We start from the raw sequence: 15,878 nt of genomic DNA on the forward strand, positions 1-15,878 counted from the left end.
CAGAGCGCGTGCCAGGGACCGAGCGTGCACACGCGTTGAGGGCGCGCCACCCTTTGGATGGGGTTCAATAATCTTTCCAAAACCTCAATTCGTCATCCTTTCTGGACTGCCCATACCCCCCCCCACCCCCTGATCGCTGTTAAATATTTTACGAAAGAAAAGTTTGCATCCCGGTGTCCCGCTGATCAAACCGCCTTTCAAGTTGATATCGGCAGTCGAATCGTAGTTTTGCGGAAATCGGGAGTGAATGGGGAGTGGGTGCAATTTCTGGATAAATAATGACACGTGGCCAATTATGAAATGATGAAGTGGAGCGGTGGCGACGTGGTTAGCGCACTGCACTATGAATCTGGAAACCTGAGCTTGATTCCTGCCTGCGGCTTACATGTAAAGAGTGAATTTGTAGTTTGTCCTGTTCACCCCCTTTCACAAATCTGCACTAATTCCAAGGCTTGGCGAAGTATGGTAAAAAAAAACTCGAATGACTGTCCTGTAGTTCCTATAAAGTCACTTATTTGAAAGAAAAAAAACACATGTTTGAGCTTCCACCATCACTGACACTGCGTGGGAAGGCCTTTATCATGCAGTGCATTGACAAAGGGTTCTAAACATGAGTAGTAATAATTAAGCTATAGAATAGTGATCTGTTAGTTTCTGCTATATATACATAAGTTAAATTGTTTATCTCAAGAATACTGGTTGGAGATCAACGCTACCCATCATCCATCTGGAGTCGATTAAAACAGGTACCACTTTGTGGAACATTCAACTGCGGTTGCCGTCCCAAGCAACTTGCCTTCACCGCCACCGCCACCAAGAATACTGGTTGGAGATCAACGCTACCCATCATCCATCTGGAGTCGATTAAAACAGGTACCACTTTGTGGAACATTCAACTGCGGTTGCCGTCCCAAGCGACTTGCCTTCTTCACCGCCACCGCCACAACGTGGATTGTCCACCACTGACTCATGGGCGGTGTAATGGGGAAGAGAGTGCAAGCTTTGCAATCACGAAACTAACATTTTTGTTCGACGCTATAACATGCTCGTTGTACGCCGCCGGGGCGTCACATTTTGACGGAAACCGGCGCTTCCAATCCGCGTGGCCGACCGCGGCGTGTGTGTGTGTTTTTAACGCCGTCCAGCTTGACACGCAAGCGGCGTGCGTGGAACGGGAGACTCGTGACCGTTGACTCGGAGGGTCAGGCTCCCGGAGCTGATCGGGGTTTGGTGGCCGATGGCTTCGCGCATCGCCGCTCCCTTTCCGTTCGTCAAATTGGTCGCGCGAGCTCATTTCGCTAATCGGATCGATGTTCCTCGTCATCTCGTGGACTTCTTGCGACTCGGGGATGATTTGATTTTTGTCTTGCTTCAGTTTTATCGAGGACGTTTGATGTCTTCTGATTTGCTAGCCTCAACCGTTTTTGTTCAGCCTCTAGCAATAAAACATAAAACCGCCACGCAAATCATACGTTGTGTTGCGCCATAGAAGCGTGGTAAATTTTAAACACTTTTTATCACAGGGGTCAGAAAAACACACCCACCAAGTGAAATGGAACAAACTGTGCACGCATCCACTCGACGTCCTTCCTTCAACCGCGGCACGACTGCCCGTGTGAGCACATAAACATTTGAAAGCCGTCCGATGTGTGTGTTTTTGGGTTGTCCCACATGCTGGGAGCTTCGTGAGGAATTCCCGAAGAAGTTCAAAACGAGGTCCCAGCTGGGCAGTGGTGGTTCTGCTGCACGCGGCTTGTAATCCAGCACAGTGGAGGCAGCAGCGTGGGTTGGTGGATCACCGCACGAATGTTGTGAAACTCTCTTCCCGTGGGTGGGTGTCGAGGAGGAGCCGTGCCACTGGCTCACCAGGAGAAGGTAGTACAGCAAGTGTGGACTAACCGCCATCCATTACATTTCTCCGGTAGCACCTGGTCTTCTCCCAACACGTATGAGAAACAACTCATCATTAATTGCCTGGAAAAGGAAGTCTTCAAATAAAAACCCAGCGTAACAGCAGAAGCAGCAGAAGCAGCAGCAGCAGTACCCTCCTCAAAACGAGTGCCACGACTCGGTGTGGCTGTCCTGGACATATAAGCAACCTAAACGTATTGCACTTAATCGAAATATCACTTACGTGGATCAAAACGTCGGATCTCGAGCCGAACAAAGCGCAGTATGACCCGAAAACGCACCGGAAAGCCGTACGGGCACAACCGCGAACAACAAAAAAACCTTCGTAGAAGTATTTTACCGTTCGTGCTTTTACTCTGTCAACCGGGTGCCTTGGTAAGGCGCCGGGGAGGAATCAAACGCCGCGTTGACCGTTGACCGTGGACAATGGAAATGAAACTACGCCACACCGCTTTGAATAGCTGTTGGATGACGGCTGACTGTTGTTTCTCATGCCAGCTCAAGTCTGCGCTCTGTGTGCGTAATTCCTGTCGGGGCTGGCGCGCTGTTCGCTTCGGCCGCGATGGCTGGAGGTTTTAGCTCCACGTGTTGTGAGATCTTCACCAGCTAGTCTCTGTGGCAACTGCCCGCAGCCACTCACGGTGGAGTTAATGTTGGGGTGGAGAGGAGCCCAGCCAGCAGCCAGTCAGGACATTCTAGGCATAGGTTATTTATAAAAAAAAATACATATTTATTTTAATCCTATTCATTTACTTAATAACTGCTATAAATACGGATTAGCCCTTGATGTGATTATGCATATACAGTAATTTTTGTACAGCATGAATGACGAGATATACAACTGAAATCGTTGTTATTATAATATTAGCATGCATATTATTATAACAGCTCTGGGACACAATTGCGAAAACCTCTTCCGTAGAAATGATTTAACTGAAAGCTCGAACGATGCCTGTGAATTTCCCGCTGACTCTTGCCTTGGTCGTGTGTCGTTTCATTTGGCCATGACCCCGCGCTGCTGGAACACTCCTTGCCCGTGTGTGTGACGTACCGCCCCCTAGCTGCGCATTCTCGAGCCCAATTGTTCTCAGCACCTTTACTGTAGCCTTGCACCCCTTTGGTTCACAATTGTAAAAAAAAAATGTTAATAAATACATATGGTTTGATGAAACAAAGTAAATCTGGCCATGTCTCGCACGCCCAGAAAGGGCACCCATGGTCAAGAACCACTGCAGTCTCGCCATGCGCTGGCTTCAATCCCATCAAAAGGTGTTGTTAAAATCGGCAGGAATTCATTTACTTATGCAGTTCGTACTTATTTGCTTTAATAATGATAATTTAGTGAGTTTCTTAGCTTTCCTATACTTTGTATACCTTGTCGTGTTTTTGTATTTATTGTTGTAACTTTCTGACCCCGTGCCCCCTAACTGGACATCTGTGAAAAGAGCTTCATAGCTCATCGGATTCTTCCAGTCTAAAGATTTCTGATTCTGAGGTGCTGGCCAAGTCCGGTCAGCTGCACGCGTCTGAACGTTCAGGCTGTCTGTACGCAGCCGTGGTTAATAGTAGGTGGGGAGAGGGGGGTTCGTTAGTGGGCATGATGTTGCCATTGCAGGCACGAGCGGTCGCGGCTATCTCTTTCTCTCTCTCTGTGTGCTCACTGGACCTCTCTTGGTTATGTGCTGGATCTGCACGCACCTCCTCAGTGACCCCAAGCCAAGTTGAACGGCTCCCTGGCGCGTTTGTGCGATTTCATTTATACTCGAGTAAGCGACCTTCGCATAATCATGCCCGGAATGCGCCGCGCGAAATGTTTCCGATCTTTATTTTGTCTTCGTGTTGACTCGAGCCACCGGGCACTGCTTTTATAAACCAAACATTGCAGCTGGGTAAATAAAGATTCCGGTAGCGTTTGGCACGCTCCGTGTGTCGGATTCCGGCGACTAAGTTGGGCCATGTAAGGGAGGGGCGTCGGATCGAGTGCAGTCGCCGTGTGTCCGCGGTAAGCGGAAACCCGACGGCAGGCGCCGCGTTCGTGCCAAACGGTGCCCGGTTCCGCCGACTCCAGCCAGGCTGCGTTGCCCTCTGTGGTGAGCACAGCTGCACAGAGACGTGAAACTCGCCAACTGCTGCTGCTGTTGCTGCTGTTGCTGCTGCTGTTGTTTATTCCCTCCCGGTCATGTGCCGCTGTACAGCTCTTCGATGCGCGAGGCGACCGCGATAACCTACGAAGTGAAGTTGCCTCTGGACACCGACGCTTTTGTTTGTAAAATATTCTCGCTTACGCTGCATGTTGTGTCTCCTCCTCTTCCCCCCCCCCTTACACTCCTCCCCCATTCCCGTGTAGTGCGTTCACAGCGTCCGTAGCGAGTCTCTCCGAGAGAGTGCGGAGTCTTCTCCGCGCGTCCACTCCCCACGAGCAGCCATGGGGTTCTGGACACAACTCTACCTGCTCCTGTGGAAGAACTTCACCCTCCTCCGGCGACAGAAGGTACGAGGGCGTTTGTACGCACGCAAGCATGCGAACGGGGGCGGCGACACGGCCGATCGCTTCCGCGTGTCTGCTGCCGTGGGGAAGTTGTCATCCAGCAGCGGATTGGCAACGGGCTGTGCATTCTTAGTATTACTTGTATGGCAAGAATCAGTCTATTATTTACGACCGCCGCTGTTGATTTCCCACAAAGTGGTACCAAATACACTTACCCCAGATGGATGATGATTGGCCGGGTCAGACACTTGACCGTAATTTCAACGCGCAGCCTCTTCCGATCGTGAGTTCCGTGCCCCAATCGCAGTGCGTAAAATGATCCGCCGCTGCCTTGCCGTCAGTGGAGAAAGATCGGCAGATCTCAAAACCGGCGCTGGAGATGGGACACGAGGAACCTGGAGTCGGGAGAGAGCGGCCGCTGCGATTAAAACTGAGAGCACATCCGTGGGACTGCAACCGGCGCTCCCACAATGAAAGCCTGTGTGCCAGACTTCCCGTCACACAGGCCAAACAAAGTCACAAACAACAGCAGCCATGACTCCAGGATCCAGTTTCAGAGCCCTAAAGAGATCCAGCCTGGGTTTGCTTTTGGAATATGTGCCCGTCTGTAATAATTCTATTATCAAAATAAATACTAATAAAAGGCAAAGGTGCAGCCCTGCATGTGCTTGCTCACGCCATTGCTCGAGGCAGCTCTAGAGAGGATGTTTGGCCTACTCTTCCACACTGGGCCAGACGTCTTGGATGAGGTGGGAGTACCCACACTTTACCCCATCACACGTCACCTGCTAATCGACTAGCTATGGGGCGTACATTTGTGCTGCGGGGTGGATGTAAGCCTGGGGATTTAAGAAACTTGCACCATTATTTCAACTGGCACGCCAGGTGATGGAATCAAACTGGCGACTTCTGGATTGCGAGGCCAGTGTGCTGACCCATTAACGCAACGTCTCCAATCGTAAAAATAATACTCGGCCCTTTTTTCAATGCCGTGTCAATCCTGGGGCTTGATTGACCATACTTCACCATGCTGGTCAGTGCAGGTTCAAGCAGGGGGCGCCAAGGTCCGGTTCTGTTTAGCCGTGGCCTCTAATCAAACTCGGCTCGCCAGGTTCATGGGGTAGTACACTAACCACTGCACCACCTACCGCTCCACCCCGTGCCCGTCTAGTCCAGGGGTCGGTAATAGGGCTGATCGATTTGGAGAAAATATCTAATTGCGATTTTTCTGACAGATATTGCAATTTGATTTGCGATTAAATTTTTTAAGTCAAGCTTCAGTTCAATATTCACTGTGTAATAGATTTAAAACACGTGATGGAGCATTGCCACGTGATGCCATCAAAATATGAACCGCTCTATATATTCGAATGCAAGGATGAGAACTTAAAATATATGAATTGCTTCCGACATGTATTTGTTAAAATGTTTTCATTGAAATAGAGCAATCAAACATAGAACAATTGTTAAGTTAAATAAATAAAGTTATAATAATAAAAAATAAAACAATTCCAAAAAGAAAGTCATAGGACTTTTCAAATCACAAAAATTCGCAGCCTTTGCGATTTGCTAATCGCATTGTTTCAAATTGCGATTTCGATTTGAAATCGATTAATCGTTCAGCTCAAGTCGGTAGCCAAAATAACAAGATGAGCCATTTTTTTCTAATTCGGTAGATAAACTCACTATTTCAGAGCCACAGTGCAATGTGAATACGCGGCGGTGGTCCCTTATAAATAACGAGTCACGAAGCCGTCTTTAAAGAGCCACCGCATGTGGCTCTGGAGCCGCAGGTTGCCAACCCCTGGTCTAGTGCATCCAGATACCGCTTAGAGTTCACGCACGTTGCCTTGGTTAAATCTGGCGTTGATTTTGTTACATAAACAGACGCACATGGCGCAGGCTTTAATTACATACATTGCGCACGTGTTTGCACGCTATTTCGATATGTTTGCTCTCTGTGCCATTCCTATTTTCCCAGAAAAGTCAGACAGGCAGGACATCACGCCGGAATTAATAACAGTACTAATGCCCCGTCAAAGCCTCACTGACTTTTTTCAGAGGAGCTCTGCTTTGGGATGTTTGGCCAATTCCATTATTCATGTGTGAGGAAACCGGAGCACCTAGAGAAAACCCACGTGCTTCACGTGAAGGAGGACTTGCCGTACTGCCTGCTCATAGCGAGCCAGGGTATGGCACCCACCTCCTCAACGCCTACCGCGTTGTGCGGTGATCCATCAACCCTCGCTGCTGCTGCCTCCACGGTGCTGGATTACAGGCCACGTGCATAGCCACCACAGCCTGGTTAAAGTTTGACAATTTTTTTATATCGTCGTCCTTGTCGTTCATACAAATAGCATTTTGCAATCGCTGAGCAACCACAGACGAGTGTGAAGGCACCAATGCCCTGCAACGCCCAGCATCCTCATTTACGCGGGTTCGAAACATTCAGCCGTGAGCAGTTTTATAAGAATCGCCCGCGGAGGATCTTGGCGGACAAAATTAAATAAAGAAGGAGGCTACAGCGGCGTACAATTAGTGACATTGCAGAACGCAGTCTCCCGGCCGAGTACAAACCAGGCTCGAAGCTGCTGAGCTTGCGAGATGGGGTGCACTCCGGGTGCTTGAGTCGTATGAAGTCGCCCCGCGCGGCGCACGCGTTTGTGGGGGCTGGCGCACGCACGTCACGTGTAGCCCCATTTGTCAGTCTGCTGCTGGATGAAGGCCTCCCCACCCGCCACGCTCGACCAGGCCAGTACAGCACAAAACCCTGGATTTTTCTCCGGTGTCACTCCGGTTCTTCCCTCCACATTTAGAAACAACGTGGGTTTAGAGTATTTGGCTGCGATAAATTTCCACATGATGAGAAGCCGCTTTGTTGAGCTATCATTTGTGACAGCCAGGTCGCTTGGAGCTGTAGAGCTCATTGGGCTTTTTCTGGTGGTGATATAAAAAAAATCGTTTTGAAGTTTTAGTTTAGATTGTGGCCGCTGTGCCCACGGTGCTCCCCGTGCCCTGGTGCCCTCGCTCGCACCACTGCGCTAGGTAATTGAATTCGGTGTAAACATGGGGGAGTAAGCGGCATCGCCACGCTAGGGATATCTGTGTTGTTGTTGTCGTCTGCTGCCGCTGCTGGTTCACTCAGCGGACGAAGAGATTTACACACACTGGTTAATCTCTGGGGGTGGTGCGCGGGTCACACAGTGCATAGAAATTATATTACGCTGTGTCACGACCGTCACCCTTTGTTTGTTAGCTTCACTGCCCAGAGTTTGCCAGGAAGGTCATACTTTTTCTACATTGAGCAAATCTCTGGTTAGGCGAAAGGTCAAGGCGCAACCCTGCGATGGCTGGCTCACGCCACCATTGGCGGAAGGGCCTCCAGGAGGAGGAGTTCTAGAGAGCCTCTTTGGAGGGAATTTTTTCCTACTCTTCCACGCCAGCCAGACGTGTTGGAGTAGGTGAAAGTACCCACACTTTACTCCACCACGTACGTGGCTTATCCACTTACACTGCCGTGGGTGCAAAGGTCAGCACACTGAACTTGCAATCCAGAAGTCACCAGTTGAATTCAAGTTTATGATTTTATTCATTGCTTATGCAATACAATTAGCATTCACTCTGCAATATTTTTGGGTGGAGTGGTGGTCTAGTGGCTAGGGCACTGCACCATAGACCCAGCCACCTGAGTTTGATTACCTGCCACGGCTAACATCAGTGGTAAAGCACGGTCAAACAACCCTTAGGGCTGACACAGCATGGGGGAGGTCTTCATCCAGCGAGTGGATATAGCACAGTGCACAAACCACTGGTGACACTGCTTTCCCCCATGACACGATTCTTTTGTATCTTTATCCTCATCCCAACAACCGGAAGCCCTGGTTATCATGGTATACACGTGATTAATCCTTTACCGTTCCAATGATGTCTTCGAGTCACTGGGTAGGGAGTCCCGTTCACCACTGAATCGTGGAACGCGCAAGTGGATTGGTGTTAATTTTATTTGGAGAGGCGTAGGGCCGTTCTCTTTTAAAATACATTGTACTCACCGAAGAGAACTTTAGCGACAAGACCGCACTCTATGATAGCTGGCGCCAAACGGTGCCACGCCCTCCCAGCATGACGTTGTGGGAGCACTCGTTACATCTTCCGACCTGCAGAATCACGGATGAAGTTGTTTATTTTAGATTTTCTTCCGATTCCATTCTGACGACATACACACACCTATTTAGACATCGGAATGGGAAAGGGTAACGCAGGGCTTCCATAAGTTTAATGAGATGAGAGCGGAACTGGGACGAACTCTGCACAAATTGGGAAAGTGAAAACGTTCTAATTGTAAATTTATGGTGATGTCATTTCTTGCGCAGCTGCGGCTCTTAATGGAGGTGTTGTGGCCACTGATGATCTTCTTCATCCTGATCTCCGTGCGGTCGTCGTACCCTCCCCACGAGCAGCACGAATGTGAGTCTCCTGCACCCAGCACGAATTTAAACCTGCATCCTCAAGAAGCTCCCCCGGCGCGTGGAGCGCAAGGTCGGACGTTGCGCCGCGCCGCTGACCGAGCCGCGCGGCAGCGCGACCGCGGCAAAATAAAAAAAACCTTCGCAGCGCGAGCCGCAGAACGCGTTCTGATCTTCTCTGCCGTTCCCCTCCTCCCGCGCGCGTGCAGGCCATTTCCCAAACAAGGCGATGCCATCGGCGGGGCTGGTTCCCTGGCTGCAGAGCCTCGTGTGCAACATGAACAACCCGTGCTTCCGGCACGCGACCCCCGGGGAGGCTCCTGGCACCGTCTCCAACTTCGAAAACTCGCTGTGCGTCCGTCCGTCCGTCCGTCCCTCCCTCTCTCCGCCGCCGCCACCACTCGCATGCCCAACATACGCTCCGCAACCCCGCAGTCTGGGCCGCATTTCAAGAAGGGGGTGGGGTGGGGGGTGGTTAGGAGGGGACGATACAAAATACCGCAGGGGAGGCACAACACGGACAGCATTGAAGAAACCGTAAACAAATGTGTAACGCCAAACAGGAATGAGAACACGATACGGTCCGGGTTTCGTCTTGTCGTGCGTTCTGCTGTAAGCGCTCGCCCCCTGTGTAAATAAGCAAATTATACTCAGTTTTTTAATTTTGTCCATCGTGCCAGCGAGCTGGTGGGACTCAGCCCCCCGTAGTCCACCGACTCCATGCTGTGGGGCTGGCCCTGTCTAACATCATCATCATTGCGAGGACCTCAATACCACCTGTTGCAGTGCCTTGGCCACAGTCCAGACGTAGTGTAGACACGTGGGTTGGATGACGAATGAAAACGAGCCCAGTGAACATGCGAGACTCCTCTGAACGCCGTCACGTAGTTAAACATTCGTTACATTAGGGGGGACCCGGTCATTACAAGGCCCCAGTCTTCAAGCCCTGGAAAGTATTCCATGCATTTTATTTTTGCCACAGCAGCGGTGTGAGCCTCTCTTGCCCAGGCCCATCGCCGGCCACGCACCGTGACCATCTTAACAACTGGGCCCGTTTGACCTGGCCGTCTCTTCTGCTTCTCCCCTGCCGCCGCCGCCACAGGCTCTCCCGTCTCTTTGAGGAGCTGCAAGAGGGCTTCGTGAACCTGACGCAGAAGGGCAGCGTGGAGGAGCTGCGTGGCTACGAGCGGCTGCTCAGCCTCATCAAGGACCGCGACGTCCGTCGAATATTGCCAGGTGGGATGCGTGGCCCGGGGTTGGTGGATTGTGTGAGGATGGGAGCGCCGTACTGGCTTTTGCCGTTACGAGGGTGTTTCGTATCAGACGGCAGCGGGTGAGGATTAAGGTTCGAGAATAAAAATTCGGGAAATAACAAATATGCAAGAGTCTACCCGGCCCTCGTCAGTAAATCAATCAGCCATTATTTTACATGACAATATCACCCTCAATGAAGCAGGCATCGTATATGTACATACGTTGAACTTCTTTCATGCCGTACGTATCCAACCGTGCCAATTGGAGGTGCGGGGAAGGACATCGGTGGCACATTACAACAGAAGGGGAACGTACTCTTTGGTTCTTTCGGTAAAGTCACGTAGATATCAAATATATATGGATCCCTGCAATCACGAAAACTTCAAATCTAGATAGAAGGGGAATGGTTACAGCAACGGGAATGTGTCACGACCTCGGCGGCTACCACCGACTTGAGAAAAGTAAATTGCAACCGCGCGCAACGAATCGCATGAACAAAGATCAGTAGTTAATAAAATAAACAAATCAAAGAAGAGCTCATCGGGATTGCTGGCCAAAGTCACATTTCACATCCCTATGGCAGGAGCTGTCTTGCCCAGAGAGGAACTAATGTGGTTAATGGGTTGTGTCAACGACCCCTCACAGTGATTTAAACTCACAAACTTCTACATTGTTAGTTGAGCTATCTGGCATTAAGTATAATACTGGGCACACATTATTAGTGTCAATGCCATGTATGCATGCCTATCTATGTCTGTCTGTCTGTATGTCTGGCTACTTTGTTATCCCACATCCTTACATCTTTCCATCTGTCTATCCGTCCATCCTTTCGTTTATATTTCTGCCTATCCCTCTGTCGCTGAGTCGATCTGTCTGTCAAGCTATCTTCTCTATCTATATGACCACCTTGCCCGTCCACCATTCCATTGCAACACGTCCATCGGTCTGTAAAAACCGTTCGTTTGTCGACCCGTCTCGTCAATGATGCCAATCCTCCCCTGTCCATCCCCCTGTCTGCTCATCGATCCCCGGAAACCCCTCCTCTCGTTCCGCGCGTCAGTGGTGCGAGTGCGGGACATGCTGACGGACGAGGAGGGCCTCTCCTTCTTCGCTCGGCAAGAAAACCTCTTCTCGGAGCCTGTCATTGCACAGCTGCTGGAGGCTCACATTCATCCGGGCCAGGTGAGGCCTCGGGTCGCCGTCCGTCCCTGCTTTTACTGGGATGCCCCTCTTCGTGAGCTAGCTGTGCTGGGAGCTTTGCCGCCTGGTTGATATCGCCGGGCGTATTAACCGGGCGCCACTGTGCCGAGATGTTAACTGCCTCACCTGGTATACAGGAGGTCATGGGTTTGATCCAGACTCTGACGCCTGCTGTATGTTTGTAGTTTGCATGTCTCTCTCTCCCCATGGTCATGTGGATTTTTTCCCTGAGTCCTCTGGTTTTTCTCCTTCACATTTAGAATCAACGTGCGTTTAGAGTATTTGGCTGCTATACATTTCCACATGATCAGCCAATTCGTTGAGCTATCATTTGAGGCCAGGCCGCTTCTGAAAAAATATATAATATAGCTCAGTAGGCCTTATCTGGTTAAAATAAAACGTAGTGTCGTTGATAGTTTTACTTTAACCGTGAGATACGCGCCATCTGCTTCACGGTGGACGTTACAGATCCCGTGACGTAATTGTGAGCATAGAAGGTCGTGTGTGCGGGTGCGATGGTCAACATCTTTCGCCATGTAGTATTTCAAATATTACTCAATTGGGAATCCATGAAGCAACATCGCCCCCCCCCCCCCCCCCTACTGTCAGACCAAAATCCACGTAAATTCACACAGTCTGCCGGAGGCTATACTGGGGGACCTTTGTCATTGTGATGTGCGCCCCCCCCCCCCCCCCCCCCCCCCCCCCCCCGCCTCGCGCGCACCAGGTGCTGGCCAACCTGACGGCGGCGGGGATGCGAGCGGGCGTGTGCGACCCGGAGCTGCTGAGCCACGCACTGGTGCTCCCCCACCCGGCTGTGCAGCCCGAAGCCCAGCGCCAGCTGTGCAACCTGACCGACATGCAGACGCGGGGCTTGCTCACCGCCTTCGTCGCCAGGCTTGACCGCTCCAAGCTCATGCAGGTGAGGTTGGGGGGGTGGGGTCGGGGGGGGGGGGGCCTCTACGTGATTGCGGGGGTCGGAGCCGGACGGTTCCGGCAATCGTGACGTTGCGAGAACGGCGGTGGAATTTTTGTTTTCCCGGTGATGTGGCCGACAAGCGTCTTGACACGGTCCGAGCCAGAAGGCTTTTAGTTCTCCGGTTGCGTTCGCCACGGTGGACGCCCTCATCAGATCGCACCAGAGCCCCGCGGCGGCGGTCACAGCACTCCCTCGTGTGCCGTGCGGGCCTTAATAGGTGCTCGCTAACAGCCTCCCATTAGTCTGGAAATGCCATGCAGGGATTGTTTGTGCAATGCCTTTGTCTGGTAGTGCTTTCTCTGGGCACTCCTCACACACACAAAGCACTCTTCTTCTTTCTTCCGTACGGCTGCTGATATAGACGCAGAGCAACAACTACAATGTCACATTGAGGTGGTCAAGCCACAGACAACCGCACCAGGAGCAAGCGGAGTGTAATCGCCGTGATGTCTCCTTCATGTTTGTGGATTGGTCATTGTGTCACTATACGTTGTAGAGTCTGTTCTGGATGACTATGGTCACACGCTGGAGTGTTTTTAATTTTAAATTTGTGCATGACGTATCCGCATCTGCTACGAACACAAAGCACTCATCGTTAAGGAATTAGCCTTGAGACTCAAGGTTTTTGAAGGTTACGGGCATTATTAATATTCTTGTGAGTTTAGAAGCAAAGTCTTGTCTAACATCCCTGGGATAAATAATAAAATGGCACAGAGAGTCAATAAATCCACATTTCGCAGAACAGATGTGTGCCCGCCCAGCAGATGTAATTAAATCTCGTGCCATGTGCATCTGCGTTTGTTGCAAAATCGGCGCTTGCTTTAACCGAAAGCGATGCGTGCGTGAACTCCGAACGATATTCCGGACGCTGTTGTTGTCACCGCTCGGTTACATTTGTTCCCTCAGCCCCGACTCATCGCGCCAGTTTGACACCGTCTCGTTTTGTTTTTCGATTGCACGGCTCTTGACCAGCGGCGCTTTTGTCATTCAGGTGATGATGCCTGGCGTGGATCCCAAAACCTTGGACGTGGTGGGGACAATGGTGGGAAACCTCCAAACGGTCACCAGGCTCATGAAAGAGGTGCAAAGAAAATTTCCGCACGCCACCACAGCACCGCCTATCCCCTGGTTTTGTTTCAACAACTCTAATGCTGTGCCCGTGGCCCGTCGTCAGTGAGTGGCTGAGTGAGGGGAGGAATGAGCGAGTGATTTGGCTGTCGTAAATTCTAAGGATATTCTAGAGGGAAGGAGACACACCTGAGATGTATAGGCGATTGTGAATGAGCGATTGATGTGAATTGCAATGAGGTTTCTGGAAGGGCAAGGAAATTAACATTTGGGGCAAATATAGTCAGGCCAGTGCTTAAAATACAATTTTGACATTTTTGGCCTTGAAAAGTGGTTGGAAATCTTTCAGTTTGAAACACCTTAACTTTGGCCTATCCATTTTTGAGTCTGGACATACAGAAGGGCCCCGACTCCAAATACGACATCAGAAATTTGTTAACTCAGCTCTTTGGGTACATTTTAGAACAGTGTGATGCTAAAACTGTGATAGAGTGGGCAAAACTTGCTTTCACTTAAAAGTAAACAAAAAATAAATTCGTGAAACAGGTGGGCACAATGTTCGTGTTTACCAATCATATGTACTTGTGTATATTGAACCTCTTTCACACTAAACGTAGCCAACTGTGCTAAACGGTGGTGCGGGGAAGGATAACATGCGAAGTTCTAAGAAAAATGAGTTTTCAATCGAGATGATTCAATCGAGATGATGATTGTTCTTGCTTTTCGTTAATAAAGCCGTTACCATTGTTGCCAGACCACCTTGACCAGGACTATTTCTTAGTGGACAGTTGGCAAGGTAACTGGGGCGCCACAGGAGGCCATTGGTTCGATCCCGACCCTGACGCCTGCTGTATTTGGAGTTAATTGATTAGGTGCGTGGGGTGACGGTGGTCGGTCGGTCAGGGCGGATACGGGGGCGGTGGGATATGCAGCATTGCATCGTGCGAGCGCGCAGTGACGCCTATTCTCTCTGTGTGGGCGGTTTTTCGCGCAGACCTTTGAGGAGCTTCAGGACGACTCGGACGGAGGTTCGTTGGCCCCCAACAGCACGATGGGGCTGATGCGCGGCTTCCGCTCGGTGTCGCGGCTTGTGTGCGGCTACCCCGAGGAGGGCCTCATCACCATCCGCTCCATGAACCCGTACGAGGAGAACAACTTCAAATCCTTCCTGAGCAGCAACATGTCCGAAGAGAAGGCCTACGTCTATGACAACTCCACAAGTGAGTCGGACGTAGTCACCATTCGCCGTCGACGTTGTCACGATTATCATCATCATCATCATCGTTAGGCGTCTAATAAGTGTACATCCCAGCGGTTCGGTGGATTGTCACGATAGGCCGAGATGAGATTCAAAGCTCTGTTGGATGTTTGGGCCAATATTCGTGCATGAGTGTTTGGATTCATGTGGGAGAAAACCAGAGTATATCTGGATAAAATCCACCCTGCGTACTGCGTGCGGAGGGGGATAGAGGAATTAAATCCACAGACAGACGCAATCCAGTGAGGGTACCAAATCTAACCACGGGCTGTGCCCACAGGTGTTCTGCCATCTCCAGGCATCTCACGGCCTTTACATCGGTGAGATGAGACCGAGAAACCCATCCAAGCACTAACCAGGCCCAACCCTACCTTAGCTTCTGAAACCTGATGAGACCAGCCGTGATCAGAATGGTTGGGCCCTATTGCTCTCGGGGGAAAATGCCGCCCCCCAAATGTCCGCTTGATACAATCGGCGATGCAAATATGTGATTGTTAGTTTTTATGTCAGGTTAGCAACACGTGGTCTGTGCCCTCCATTTGATTGGGTCAAAAGTTGGCAAAGTTTTGCCCAATCCTGGCCAGCTGACTCAAAAACCTAACAAAGTAAACTAACTTAACTAAGCAACTCTTCCCGTATGTGACGCCCTTGTCCTCAACAGCTGCGTATTGCAACAACATGATCCAGAGGATGGAATCGAACCTGGCCACGCGCTTCATGTGGAACACTGTCAAGCCACTGTTCATGGGAAAGATCCTCTTCTCTCCCAACACGCCCGCGGTGCAGCGCATCGTGCGAGAGGTGCGATTCATCGATTTCACTCGAGAACCGCTATCTGTTTTTCTTCAACTAAACTATGACCTATGGTGGCATCAACTGCGATTGCAAGTCAATTATCATAGATATACATTTGCCGCCACCCCTCCTGGCAAAGCCAGATAATGGCAAGAGACAAACAAATACATACTTGTATATCGTCTTTGCACATGAGTTATCTGTCTCGATTGGTTGTCGCCTGGTTATAGATACAGTTCGTATATAAAACTAAACTATTCAAACTATTCTTATTTAACCAGGTAAGACACACTGAGCTGTATAGATTTTTTTTTCAAAAGCGACCTGGCTTTCACAAATGATAGCTCGAACATATTGGCTTATAACGTGGGAATTTATATCAGCCAAAAACTTTAAATGCATATCGATTCTAAATGTGGAGGGAAAAACTGGAGGACCCAGAGAATAATCCACGTGACCATG

At 50.3% G+C, this 15,878-nt stretch overlaps 1 protein-coding gene across 4 annotated transcripts in view; it reads left to right on the forward strand.

Annotated features, from left to right (window-relative positions):
* ABCA7 (ATP binding cassette subfamily A member 7) overlaps positions 1-15,878 on the forward strand; it is an 84,627-nt gene that overhangs the window by 24,029 nt on the left and 44,720 nt on the right. For all 4 annotated transcript variants that reach the window (XM_032970622.2, XM_032970623.2, XM_032970624.2 and 1 more), the window contains exons 2-10: positions 4,259-4,402; positions 8,770-8,863; positions 9,072-9,213; positions 9,965-10,098; positions 11,177-11,298; positions 12,044-12,238; positions 13,287-13,376; positions 14,358-14,583; positions 15,283-15,422. In XM_032970622.2, coding sequence (XP_032826513.1) covers positions 4,337-4,402; positions 8,770-8,863; positions 9,072-9,213; positions 9,965-10,098; positions 11,177-11,298; positions 12,044-12,238; positions 13,287-13,376; positions 14,358-14,583; positions 15,283-15,422 — 1,209 coding nt within the window. In that variant the 5' untranslated portion in view covers positions 4,259-4,336. The remainder of the gene's footprint in view (positions 1-4,258; positions 4,403-8,769; positions 8,864-9,071; positions 9,214-9,964; positions 10,099-11,176; positions 11,299-12,043; positions 12,239-13,286; positions 13,377-14,357; positions 14,584-15,282; positions 15,423-15,878) is intronic.

The sequence above is a fragment of the Petromyzon marinus genome, chromosome 44 (assembly GCF_048934315.1).
Source record: "Petromyzon marinus isolate PM22_M1 ecotype Great Lakes invasive population chromosome 44, UKy_Petmar_22M1.pri1.0, whole genome shotgun sequence".
NCBI classification, from domain to species: Eukaryota; Metazoa; Chordata; class Hyperoartia; order Petromyzontiformes; family Petromyzontidae; genus Petromyzon; species Petromyzon marinus.